This window comes from Narcine bancroftii, chromosome 8, assembly GCF_036971445.1.
Source record: "Narcine bancroftii isolate sNarBan1 chromosome 8, sNarBan1.hap1, whole genome shotgun sequence".
Classification (NCBI taxonomy): domain Eukaryota; kingdom Metazoa; phylum Chordata; class Chondrichthyes; order Torpediniformes; family Narcinidae; genus Narcine; species Narcine bancroftii.
The window spans coordinates 46522568-46536166 of record NC_091476.1 but is presented as its reverse complement, the minus strand read 5'-3'; the positions used below and the strand labels follow the sequence as shown (position 1 = coordinate 46536166).

General features: G+C 38.9%; 1 protein-coding gene across 4 annotated transcripts in view; it reads left to right on the top strand.

Moving 5' to 3' along the window:
* phf6 (PHD finger protein 6) overlaps positions 1–12872 on the top strand; it is a 76589-nt gene extending 63717 nt beyond the window's left edge. For 3 of the 4 annotated variants that reach the window (XM_069893602.1, XM_069893599.1, XM_069893600.1), the window contains 5 exons: positions 3784–3927; positions 5818–5922; positions 6844–6977; positions 9665–9770; positions 11699–11767. In XM_069893602.1, coding sequence (XP_069749703.1) covers positions 3784–3927; positions 5818–5922; positions 6844–6977; positions 9665–9770; positions 11699–11716 — 507 coding nt within the window. In that variant the 3' untranslated portion in view covers positions 11717–11767. Of the gene's footprint in view, positions 1–3783; positions 3928–5817; positions 5923–6843; positions 6978–9664; positions 9771–11698; positions 11768–11854 lie in introns of those variants that run through there. The other variant, XM_069893601.1, reaches the window with a different exon arrangement.
* Positions 12873–13599: the final 727 nt, after the last annotated feature.

Below are 13599 nucleotides of genomic sequence, written 5' to 3'. Positions count from 1 at the left end.
GTGTGATTCTGTTTTCATGTTTAAAGATAATTAAAAGGAACTTTTGTTTAAGTAACCATTTGTCTTGGTGAATATCTATTGCTGCTGGGTTTTGGGGTCCTCTGGGGTCGTAACAACTGCTGATCACAAGCTTTCAGCCTGAATAACTCTTCCACCACTACCTCTGACTTCTATTGGCCAGCCAATTTCATATCATCCAAACTATCGACTCACCATGGATCCCCTTCACCTTCTGAACCAGTCCAGACATCTGACTAAAGTCCATGTTTACAATAACCATTATCCTATCCTCATCAACCGCCAGTGTCACCTCCTCAAAATAAACTATTCGTAAGATGTGCATGACCTGGCCCTCACCAATCCATTTCACTGTTCTTAATCTGACCCTGACTTTGCTAATGTGTATAAGTTGTGTTCGTAAGTATCCTTTCAAATGGTTTACCTTGTGCTGATGTGAGGCTCACTGCCTTTGAATTTCCTGGATTTTTTTTCCACCTTGAACAAATGGTGTTCAAACATCAGCCACTCTTCAGTCCTATGGGAACTCTCCTGTCACTAGTGTGGATGCAAATATCTTTGTCGAAGACCCAGCAATCTTTTCATTCGCATCCTGTCAGTCCTGTGGGATTTAGCCAACTTCATGCTCTTCAAAAGACTCAATGCCACCTCTTGATCTCAAAGTGCCCAAAGACATTGTCCACATTCTGCTCCATGCCCTTCTCCTTGTTAAACATTGATACAATGTAATCATTCAGTACCATGCAGATTTCCTCTGACAACAAGCATAAGAGACCATAAGAGATGGTAGCAGAATTAGACTATTCAGTAATGTCTGCTCCACCATTTGAATCATTGTTGACATATTCTTCCTTTGTAACACCTTTTTTTTTGCACTGGGATTACTGGGAATATTTCTTATCTATCTTGTGTATTATTGTCTTTTTTTGATTTATTAAACACTGTTAGAGATTTTAGAAGTGAGAGGCATGGATTAGGTGAAACGAGCACATTTTTCTTCAGGGCAAGAGTAGCAAAGACCAGAAGACATAACAACAATTACAGCACGGAAACAGGCCATTAGGCCCTTCTAGTCCGCACCGAACCAAACACCCCTTTCTAGTCCCACCTCCCTGCACAATGCCCATAACCCTCCATCTTCTTCTCATCCATATACCTGTCCAACCTTTTCTTAAATAATACAATTGACTCCGCCGCCATTATTTCTCCCGGAAGATCATTCCACACGGCTACCACTCTCTGAGTAAAGAAGTTCCCCCTCATGTTACCTCTAAACCTCTGCCCCTTAATTCTTAACTCATGTCCTCTTGTTTTAATCTTTCCTCCTCTTAACGGAAATAGTCTATCCACATCCACTCTGTCTATCCCTTTCATAATCTTAAATACTTCTATCAAATCCCCTCTCAACCTTCTACGCTCCAAAGAATAAAGACCTAATCTGTCCAATCTCTCCCTATACTCTAGATGCTTAAACCCAGGTAACATTCTGGTAAACCTTCTCTGCACTCTCTCCACTCTGTTTATATCCTTCCTATAATTAGGCGACCAGAACTGCACACAGAACTCCAAATTAGGCCGCACCAACGTCTTATACAATCTCAACATCACCTCCCAACTCCTATATTCCATGCAATGATTGATAAAGGCCAGCATACTAAAAGCCTTCTTCACCACCCTATTCACGTGAGTTTCTACCTTCAGGGAACGATGTACCGTCACTCCTAAATCTTTCTGCTCTTCTGTATTCCTCAATGCTCTCTCATTTACCACGTATGTCCTATTCTGATTCTTCTTACCAAAATGAAGCACCTCACACTTATCAGCATTAAATTCCATCTGCCATTTTTCAGCCCACTTTTCTAAGCAGCCCAAATCCCTCTGCAATCCTTGAAAACCTTCTTCATTATCCACTATTCCACCTATCTTAGTATCGTCTGCATATTTACTAATCCAATTCACCACCCCATCATCTAGATCATTAATGTATATAACGAACAACAATGGGCCCAATACAGATCCTTGAGGCACACCACTGGTTACCGGCCTCCAACCTGACAGACAATTATCCACTACCATTCTCTGGCCTCTCCCTTTCAGCCAATGTTCAATCCATTTGACTATCTTAAAATTTATACCTAAAGACTGCACCTTCCTAACTAACCTTCCATGTGGTATACATGTGAAGGCCTTACTGAAGTCCATATAGACAACATCCACTGCGCTACCCTCATCCACATTCCTAGTCACCGCTTCAAAAAATTCAATCAGATTGGTCAAACATGACCTTCCTCCCACAAATCCATGTTGAGTGCTCCTGATCAGACCCTGTCTATCCAGATGTTTATAAGTACTATCTCTAAGAATTTTCTCCATTAATTTACCTACCACAAACGTCAAAACTTACAGGCCGATAGTTGCCAGGCTTCCTCCTTGAACCCTTTTTAAATAACGGAACCACATGCGCAATGCGCCAATCCTCCGGCACTATCCCCATATCTAATGACATTTGGAAAATTACCGCCAGAGCCTCTGCTATTTCCTCCTTCACTTCTCTCAATGTCCTGGGGAAGATCCCGTCTGGTCCCGGAGACTTATCCACCTTTATATTCTTCAAAAGCCTTAAAACTACACCTTTTGGTGAGGGGAGGAAAGTTTAAGGGGAGACTTCAGGGGTGATTTAAAAAAAATACATAGAGTAATGGGCACTTGGAATGCATTGCCAGGGATGGAGATGGAGGCTAATATGTACATTAAAAAAAAAAGGCACATGGATGGGAAAAAGTGTTTTTGGTTCAAGGTAGGGAAGATTTGGTTGTTGAGTAGGTTTCTTTTGATCAAGATTCAATTTATTGTCATAGTAATAAAAGAGTGTCCTATTACATGAAATTCCTTTTAACCTGCTACAAGGCAGACAGATTTGTCACTGGCAGAAATTGCCTAAGCGCCTCTTAAATTTTTTCACAGTCAGACTTAGAGAAAGAAACCGCCCCCAGAGTCACTGAGTGTCTGTAGATTCACCTCGGCAGCTACCCAGAGTCCAGTCCAAACCATTGGCAACCTGAGCTCCAGATCTGGACCTCCAACATGGGGACCCTTCGGTGCCCTCAGCACTCCTTTATATCTCAGTTCTAATACCTGCTACTCCTCTGGCCAGTTCGAGCCAGGCTCTAGCAGTCTGCAGCCCGGCGCAAGTCTCCCAACAGCAGTCTCCAACAGCTCGCAGCTTCTGTGGGTTCCTCGCCTCAAGTCACCAGCAGCCCACCTCTTGCACTGGTCCCTCAGTCACAGAGCCCCCTCACTGGTCCGCATCCCTGCTCACAGACCTGTGGGCTGTCTCTTCCGCTTCTCCTTCTCAGATGGACGGTGCCTTGATCCAGTCCTCAGTTTCCCTAGAGTCTGCAGCCGCTCCTGGCTGCTACCGATTAATAGGCACCGCCATCATGGGTGCAGACCCTGAGGTTGTGGGATCTCAAATAAAACTACCATTGGCTCCCTCACTGGGCCATTCCAAGCCCGTGTGGAACTGATGGCACTTAACTGGGCAGGTGGTCTCTGCGGGAGTGCTACATCTCCGCTCCCTCGCTCTCCGCTACAGAGTGTCTGGCAGTACTGCCATCTTTACAATATCGTGGACTGAAGGGCCTGTATTGTTCTGCAAGGTTCTCAGTACATATTCGGCTGCAGCATGTTCATGACAATGCCCTCATTGTTATGATCAATATACTTAACCTTATTTATATTTTCTATCAATATTTTCCTTGGCAGAGGGAGCGATCTCCTCACTGCAGCAGTCCCACAATTACAGGGCCAAAGTGTGGTTTCTGTCATGCTGGAGATGAAGAAAACGAGACCAGAGGAAAGCTCCACACCTCAAATGCAAAAAAGGTTGCAGCACATTACAAATGTATGGTAAGGAGAAAGAATTGTAATCAGGAATGGAGACTGAGGATGTTGCATGGTACAATGTAATTTGGGATGTCCTAACGCAGCAAAAACTTTGCTTTCTTTTGTTCTTTTATGATTGTTTTTGGGGCCTGCTTGCTTTTTTCGGCCTTTATCTTTACACTTGTACAAGTATTCCAAAGGTTAAACCAGGATAGTGGCCAGTATATAATGTATATTGCAAAGCTTGTGTTTCTTATTCACTCAAATCAAAGTATCATCATACCAAATTAATCAGGCAAATTTCAGGAAAGCCAAAGGATGTGGTTCAGTTAGAATCAATTAATTGTGGGTTTATGGGTTTATCCTGGGTTTATGGGTCAATAGATTGCATCTGAAACATCCTAACACACCAAGTAATGTTAGTCTCACATCTCATTCCCAAATTAACTATTGTATTTAGTGTGGGGGGAAAAATTGTTTATTATACAGCTTCTGATGATCATGTCACTATTTGGACTGGAGAGCAGGGGAAGGCACAAAAATTATTGTGGAGATGAGGTGATAATTTAAATATATACTTGATAAGTTTTCAAAAAGATGTGTGCATGCTTGCCTTCATTGGTCAGAATATAAAAGCAAGAAAATTGTGCTGCAGCTGGGTAAAACTTTCATTAGACTACGTTTGCATTACTTTGTGCAGGCCTGGTTGCCCCATTACAAGCAGGCTATTGAGGCTTTGAAAAGGGGACAAATTTACCAGGATACTGCCTGGATCAGCATTTATGAGCCATGGGGAGAAGTTGGACAGATTTAGGTTGTTTTCCTTGGACTATCAGAGGCTGAGAGGAGACTTGATTTATAAAATTATTGGAGGTATTGTTAATGGTAAATAGTCATGGTCTTTTTCTCCAGAGTAAAAAGCTCACATACAAAAGAAGATCAAGATACATAAACCTTGATGAAGGGCTCAAGCTCGAAACATTGGTTATGTATCTTTACCACATAAGGGGCACTGTTTGATCTGCTGAGTTTTCTCCAGCATTGTGTTTTTACTTCAATCACGGAGAACCCACCTGTTCCCCTCAATCCATGTCACTCATTATATCCTCATTGAACTCCAGTCATTATGTTGAACATGAACTGCCCTTCCTGAGTCCGTGCTTTATCTGCCTGATGTAAAAGTTCCCAGATATCTTTCTATTTCTTCCTCAATGACCGCTTCAAGCATTTTCCTGGCTGCTGACATAAGGCTAACTAGCCTATAGTTAGTTACCTCTGTACATTTTGTAAACCGTGCCATGACATTTTCTGTCTTCTAATCTGCCAGGACCTGTCTAGAGTCCAGAGAATTTTGGTACATTATCATTAATGCCTCTATTAAAATATTTGTTTTGAACTCTGTGATACATTTTATCAGGACAGGGGACTTGTCAAAAGATGCACTGGCAAGATTCTTGTATTTTTATGCCTGCTCTGAGTCCAGTAAGGTGGATTTCATTCCACAAAGCACATAATGGTTGTCGGCTTTGGAAATTAGTCCAGAAATTTTCATTGCTTAGGATTTTTCTGGGACAAATGAATTTGAGGTGCAAAATGTGTATGAAGTAATCATATTGTTGCCAAAAAGAACCATAGTTGTGATTTATTGTACATTGTTTATCTAATTTGTTAACCACTTCTATTGTCTGGAAATTGGCTTCAAACTACAGTACTTGTAACAAAGTCAATTCTGTTGGTTTTGGTGGAAGAGCTTTCACAGTTCGCATTTCATTCCGATTTTGTTGCAGGATGTAAGATATCCTACAGATGCCCCCACCCCCCCCCCCCCCCCCCCCTGCCTCTCTCATTCCCATTGATCTTTAAAGATAACTGTATCCTTGGCAATATTTTAATAAACTGTACTTTTAATTTCAGCTATTTTCTTCTGGTACTGTCCAACTCACAACTTCATCTAGAAAAGACTTTGGTGATTTTGATATTAAAACAGTCATCCAGGAAATCAAAAGGGGCAAAAGAATGGTTTGTATTTTTATTTGCTTTGTACAAAATGTACGTAAACTACATAGTAGCACTTGTTTTTGTTTGATCAATATTTGTATATAATTATTACCAAAACTAATATTTTCATGTTCATAGAACATTACAGCCCTTCTGCCCACTGTTGGGCTGACCTATGTAAACCTACTCCACACCAATCTAATTTTTCCCTACCTCACACCCATAGCCCTCTATTTTTTCTTGAATCTTTGTGCCTGTCTGAGTCTTTTGTATGTCCCTTTTGTATCAGCCTCCACCAACACCTCTAGTAATATATTTCCAGCACCCAGCACAGTCTGTTTAAAGGAAAAAAAACACTTCATGATGCTTTAACCAAGAAATTAAATAACTTTCAATTATGTTTTCTTCATTCCTGATATTCTGCAAAGAAAAATTTCTTTGTGATTGTCAAAGTAGTACCAGTAATGCTGGGTTTAATCTTGGAATAGTACGTTTGTCTTTGAAAAGACTGCATAATTAAAACTACCATTAAGTACAAATTCTGCCTGGCCACAGGAAAAAGAATCTTAGGGTTGTCTGTGTCATGTATGTATACTGACAATAAAATTTAACTTGAATAATTTGTCCCACACCCCTTTTTTCACAACTGCACAAATTTGAATGATGTATCTAATCAAATGCTTTGCTCCTTATTTACTAAATTTACTAAATTAGAAATTAGAGAAACTTTTCACAAATCATGTCAGAAACTCAGTTAATAATTGTGGTTTGTCAGGCGGGGATATCATTCTGGACTGTGAACTCCTTTGCAGCTTAACTGATTTCTGTGCTAAATCCAAGGGTTGTTTGTAAATGTGATTTATTGGTGAAACCCAGAAGCAAGTTTCATTTAATGATCACTCTGTTTATTTTCCTCTAAATGGCTTTTCTGCTAAATTTCAGAAGTGTACATTATGCAGTCAAATAGGTGCAACTATTGGCTGTGAAATTAAAGCTTGCATCAAGACTTACCATTACCACTGTGCAGTTGAAGATCGCGCCAAATTCATTGAGAACCTTGACAGGGGGATCTACAGGTACTGAACTCCAATTGTTGTCAGTTATTCTTTTTTTTTCTTGCCAATGGGCAGAAAATTTATTAGTTTGTTTATAAGAACCTATGCCAGTCCATCCTCTGGTTTTCATTATTCTGTGCTCTGTTGTCATTGCAAAGTGCCTGTCTCTTTGTTGTAATACATTCTCATTGATCGTTAGAAAATATCATTGTGTACAAATTACTGCAGTGCACCATAGTGTGTTCCAATTGGTTATCACTTGTAATTACTGGTAGTATTTTGTAGAAGTCTTGCATTTGAATGGATCACAAACTCGTGCGTTTGAATGTAGAATGTGATTAAAAATTTCATTTCTACTTTGTATCTTTTAACTGATGGTTACTTGTGTAAGGTTGCTCTGTGGCTTTCGCATTATAAAACTGCATCTCAAAGACATAAACCTTCAAGGCTCAGAGCAGGTTTAAATATTAAATGGATTTGAGGAGAAGTGTAAAGGCAGAGCAGGAAATGATATAAATTTAACAGTAAATGTGAAAAATTTTCTGGTGAGTGATGCAAATTGCAACACATGTTGAGAGCAATGAGGTTAATGTTTCAAGTTGAAAATCTTAAAAATACAGGAAATATGAGACATGTACAGAAAAGGCTGGAAGCATTCAGCAGATGGATCAGCATCTGTGGGAAGAGACAGTCCTAATGAAGGATCTTTCATCTGAAAACTTGCTTCTTTTCCACAAATGGTTGTCTGACCCAATCGGAGCAATAGCTTTTTAGTAAGGGCAGTACATCAGCATGGACTTTGTGGGTTTCAGTAAAGCCTTTGACAATATCTGACATGAAAGACTGGTCTGAAAGATTGGAGCCCATGAGATTCCCAGAGCAAGATGGCAAATTAAATCCAAAATTGGCCTGGTAATGGGAGACATTTGTTATTGTTTGAAGCATGTGGCAAGTGATGTGACACCAGGATCAGTGCTGGGACCTTTCTGTTCTCCAGTGGCTCCTGAATTGTGGAAGGCATGATTTGCATGGAAGAAGACATTCTGCATATTCTCCCATCAAATTTTAAATGCTTCACATTACCTATAATTAAACTAATTGAATATATACTATGTTGTAATGTTAAGGTGACTATTTGATGAAGTTTGCAGAAGTGTACACAGAGTGATATGATTGACTCTTAAAAATGGACATTTCAGACCTGGAAAAGTTTGTTTATAGACAATCCTTGGGAATGGAAGCCTTGCATAACCTGTAGATTGCCTTTATGCATTAATAATTTAGATTTGAAAATGAGCAATAGAATTTGAAAGTTGCAAATGACCTGTAAATTGGTTGTGTTGATAACAAGGAAGATGCTATCAGGCTATAGAGGACATTGACCAATGAGTTAATATACACCAATGGCAGAAGCATTTACTTCTATTGAGTGGAAGATTATGCATTTTGATTGTAGACAAGGAATAGTAGGGCATAGGAAGTATTGACCAACTAAGAGACTTTGATGAACACATTCAAGGATTCTTGAAGACTACAGCACAGGAAGATGAGGTTGGGTCAATAGGCAAATGTTTTAATAGCTGTGGCATTGAATATGAATGGTGACAGTTTTATAAAACATTAGTTATGCCACAGATGATATTAAAAAATTGATGGGAATGGTTGATTTTTTTTTCCTCCATCAATGGTGTAAAAAAAAGAAACAAACTAGAGGGCTTTAGTTTAATTTCAGTGGAAAGAAGTTCAGATGGGATCCAAGGGAGAATTTTTCATTCAGAGGATAATTTGAAACCAAGATGCAGAACTTGATATGTTGGGGGAGAGGCAGACACTCACTGCCATTTCAGTATTTGACCAAGCAGAGATGGTTGGAAAAGTGGGGCTCTGTGGCCTGCATGGATATGAAGAACTGTTGGGCCTGTTTCTGGGTTGTCGGGCTTTTTGACAGGTGTTGATGTTTCAAGTTGATCACCTTAAATTTGCCCCTTTTTTTTGTCTTGCATCCCTTTGGAATTTTCCCTTTGTTCTCCTTTCTCTATTTTCTGGCATCTTAAATCTGACAAAAGTTATTGAGTCATAGAGACCACCACCAGAAAAAGCAGGCTCAGCTTGGTCATACAGAACCAGCCCTTTTGCTTTGGGCCCACTTGCCTTATTAGGTGCCCACTCCTCCAGTCCCCTTCCATTCATGTTATTACCTAAGTATTTTTGAAAGAAGGGTTATGTATTTAACTCCACATTATCTAGTAACATTCTGAGTGGAGAAAAACTATTTATTTATTTCCCTTCTCAATACCACCTCATCTAAAAGTTATGCCCTTATTTTAAGATTCTTCTACTTTTGGAAATTGTCACTATTCATATTATCAGTGTCCCTCATGATTTTCTGAACTTCAGCTTTCCCTTCTCAACCTCCTGTGCTCCAAGGGAAAAGTTCATTATTACATTTATATCTCTACTGACTGAACAAAGTATTACCACATTTTCTCTTTCAGTTCAGACTTCTAGCATCTTGGATTTTTTTCTTGCAAGAAATCATGTTCAGGAAATCCAGCCAATATACATTGGCTCTAATTTAACTACTGTGGTCTCAGCAAAGAATTCAAGGCTCAAACATCATTTGAACTATTTTGTAATAAGATTTTGGATTTAGAAAATTGAAAGCCAAGTTACTGTTCTGGACAGTAAAAAAATAACTTCCTTTGCAGGCTTTACTGTAAAAATCACAGTGGAAATGATGACCGGGATGAGGAGGATGAAGAACGAGAAAGTGTCTTGCGTTGTGCAAGAGAACAAGAAACTGATCATCGAGAGGTAAATTGGGGGAAGAATGTGAAACTCTTGGATCATTTGCTTATAATAAATAATAATATATGATGGCAAACAAAGGATTGGTGGAGGAAATTAGTAGGTTAGAGAACATCCATGATATAAATAATCAATCAGTATTTTTTGCATTTAGACCCCAAGAATATTGAAAATGGGAGTGAGAGTAAGCCATTAGTCCTGTTAAGCCTGTTTTGCATTCAACAGGAATGTGGTTGATCTGGCCATGGACTCTACTTCATCTTGCCGCCTGTTCCACATTACGCTAAATTCCCCTACTGTGAAAAAAAATCTGTATCTTAAATATAAATGAACCAGCCTCCACTGCTTGCTTGGCAAACACTTTCACAGATTCAATCTTTTCTGAAAAAAGTAGTTCTTCCTCATCTCTGTCTTAAATCTGCTCTGCTGAATTTTGATGCTATGTCCACTTGTTCTGATCTCCTTCTAGTGAACATAACTTTTCTGCTTCTATTTAATCTATTCCTTTCATCATTTTTATTTTTAAGATCCCCTCTCATTTTTCTAAACTCCAGCAAGTACAGTCCCAGGCAACTTGATCCCTCTGGAATCAACTCTTGAACCTCCTCTGCACCATCTCAAAGGGAAATGCATCCTTCCTCAAATAAGGAGACCAATACTTCATTCTGTGGCTTCTCCTGTATCCTATACAGTTGCAGCAAAACCTTCCAGCTTATAATTTGGATTCTTCTGGCAATGAAGGGCAATTTACAGTTTACCACATTGGTTGTTTGTTACACCCTCAAATCAACCTTTTGCAATTCATGCAAGGCATTCCCAAATCTCTGCAATTGTGCATTGTGCAATCTGGTCAACTACCTTTCCTTCTGGAGTGGATGACCTTGCATTTACCAACATTGTATTCCATCTGCAAGATACTTGACCATTCACTTAACATATCTATGTCGCTCTGCAGACTCCATGTCCTCTATACAATTTGTTTTTCTGCTAAATATAGTGTCATCAGAAAACTTAATATGCTACACTTAATTTCTTTCAAATAATTTAGCTTGACTGATCATTTCTATCCTTGGACGCTGTCTGATGTGCTGAGTTTCTCCACTGATAGATACTGTTTGCACAAGATTCCAGGATCTGCAGTCTTTGTTGCATTAAACTACTCTCCTCTGGGGGAAATTGTCAGTGTCATGAAGTAAAACAGCTGGTCTGCAAAGGAAATTAGTGTGTTTCAAGCACCTTATTACGGTGGAGCTCCAGGAGAGACTTCCTTCCTGGTAATGTTTGCCCTTGTGATTATTAATCTTTTTGTTTTATTTTTGTTTTGAGACTTGCCTCTGTGGTCAGGAATGGGAAATTATTATATTGAGGCATTAGTCCAGTGTCAGTTGAGTTTTTTTTATACACAACACTGGTTTTCCTTTCTTGTTACTCTTCAGTGTTTATAAAAGACCGAAGCTTGATTGCACCTATTATTAGAATTTTTTCCATGATTTTTAGTGGTGCAGACCAAAACAAATAACAAATCCTAGAACAAGGAATGAAATATAATTTTGAACCCCCCCCCCAGTTCATTATTTGCCTTGTCTAATGTTTGAGGCTGCAAGTATGTAAAGCTCCATTGTGCTTGGGTACTGGAGTTGATTTTGGCATTATGGTAATATATGAAAAATATTAGTTGTTGGCCCGTGCTGAAAGGTCCATTTGTAAGGCGAGTGATGGAACTTTCATGATGGGGGAAAGGGTAAAGTTCAAATACACCTAATTACTCACATCCACGTGAGATACAGAGACTGAGCTTGCAAGAGGACTTGGCTTTTGAGTCAGAAGTGGAGATGTGGGCAAAGAATAAAAGTTGGCATTCATTTGTCAGTACTAATAGATTAGTTACGTTTAAAAACGTTATAAGTAATAGTCATTTTTTGTTTGTTCATTAGGTCTTAGAAGAGGTATAGAAAAATGCATTCAAATTCCTTCTGATTAAATGGATGCCTGAATCTCTTGAGGTAATCTTGTATGTTGTATGGGTTGTCAGACATTGCAATGCCAGTAACTTCAGCCAACTGTTTTTTTTTCCCCTTTATGTTGAACAGAAAAACTAAAGGAGCCTCGGATACAGAAAAGTGCCAAGAAATACTTATGGACTAAGTGGAAGAGGCTGGTATATTATGCTTAAACTGCTGATGGGGTTGTAAGGACCTTTTATTAAAAAAAAACCCAAAGATCTTTCAAGAAAAAAAATATCCTGGCAATACTCCTCCCTCTGAGGGGAAATAATATAGTGACATAGCATAGCTGATATACCTGCTTAGTTTCTGGGATGTTCCAAAAGTGGATTATTAAATAATCTTCTATAGCATCTTTGTGAATTAAAATGGAAATATTTGTTTTGGTGAAATTAAGTAGATGGGGCATGTTGCCTTACCTGTACTCTGCATCATGAAGGGTCTAAGAGGGAACAAATCTTAACATGTATATATGTTTTTGACACTTCTGGAGTTCGAATTTGAAATTAAATTCTACAGTCCAGCAACTGGAATAAGACATTTTCACCACCAATACCTTGATTTGGCACTTGGTGGTTTACAAGTTTGTCATCCTAAACTATTAGCATTTACAATTTTGATGCTATTCTCACTAGTAGTCTGTGTAGTGAAATGGTCCAAATGTTCGTGCTAAGAAAGGTTTATGCTTGGCAAAGCAGGTGTCATGCTGGGAATCAAACTGCTTCCTCAACAGTTGTGAATAGAGGGTTCTAATTTTGGAAAAGATCAGTAAAACTGAAGTCTTTTGTGAATGAAAAAAATCGAGGATTCAAAGAGAACATAAGTAAGTTCCCAAGTTTGATGTCTCCCTTTTGAGAAGCACAAAGTTGATCCCATTATAATTGGACAGTGGAGAATGAATCTACAGAAACTAACGCAGTTTGGCCACAATGGTCTAAATGTTTCCATTAGAAGTGGTCTCATCTGCTGCCAAACACTCTCATGCAATAACCTCAACATAAGGCATTGATAATGAAATCATGGGTTACTTTAGATGTTCAAGTCAGTGTTAAATGTGTTAATGGAAATTTGAAGATTTTGATTATTAAATGGCATTTGTAAAGTATTATTTCCATGTCATTTTTTTTCTGTATTGTGATATTTCTTTAAGTTGTATAAACTGTAAAAGATAGGACTTCCATTTAAAATGTTAGAATATTAGTTTACTTCTGATTAGAAAGCAGTGCTATTTGCGCCTTGGTTTCTTAACAGTACATCACATGACTGGTGTTAAAAGTGGTTGCCAGGACAATTTGAGGTAAGGAGCTGGTATCAGCAGTGGATGCTCTGTGCAGTTTCAGTCCATAGTTGGTTGTTTGGTGTTAAACTAAATATTTTGCTGCATCCATGATACTTCAAGGTATTCGATTACTAATGTTGCTCAGATAAACATTTTGCATGTTCATTTTTACCAGCACCCTGAACCAAATTAATGGTGCTTGCAGTAAAATACTTTAATTTTCTTTTGTACTAATATTAGGAATCACTTTTCCAATGTTTATTTAATTTTTAAAAATTTAGACAAACCGAACGGTTACAGCCCATTCTGGCCAATTAACTCCTGGTACGTTTTGAACAATGGGAGGAAACCAGTAGCCCCCCCAGGAAAAACCAACAAAGACCCAGGGAGAACGTACCAACTCCTTATAGGCAGCACAGGATTTGATCCCCGGTTCCAGTCGCTGATGCTGTAACTATGTTGTGCTAACTGTGCCGCCCCTGACATTTAGCCTCGTTCTGAATTTTCTCTCTATAAGCTTAAAATATTCCATGGTGTCTTTTCCAAAACATTT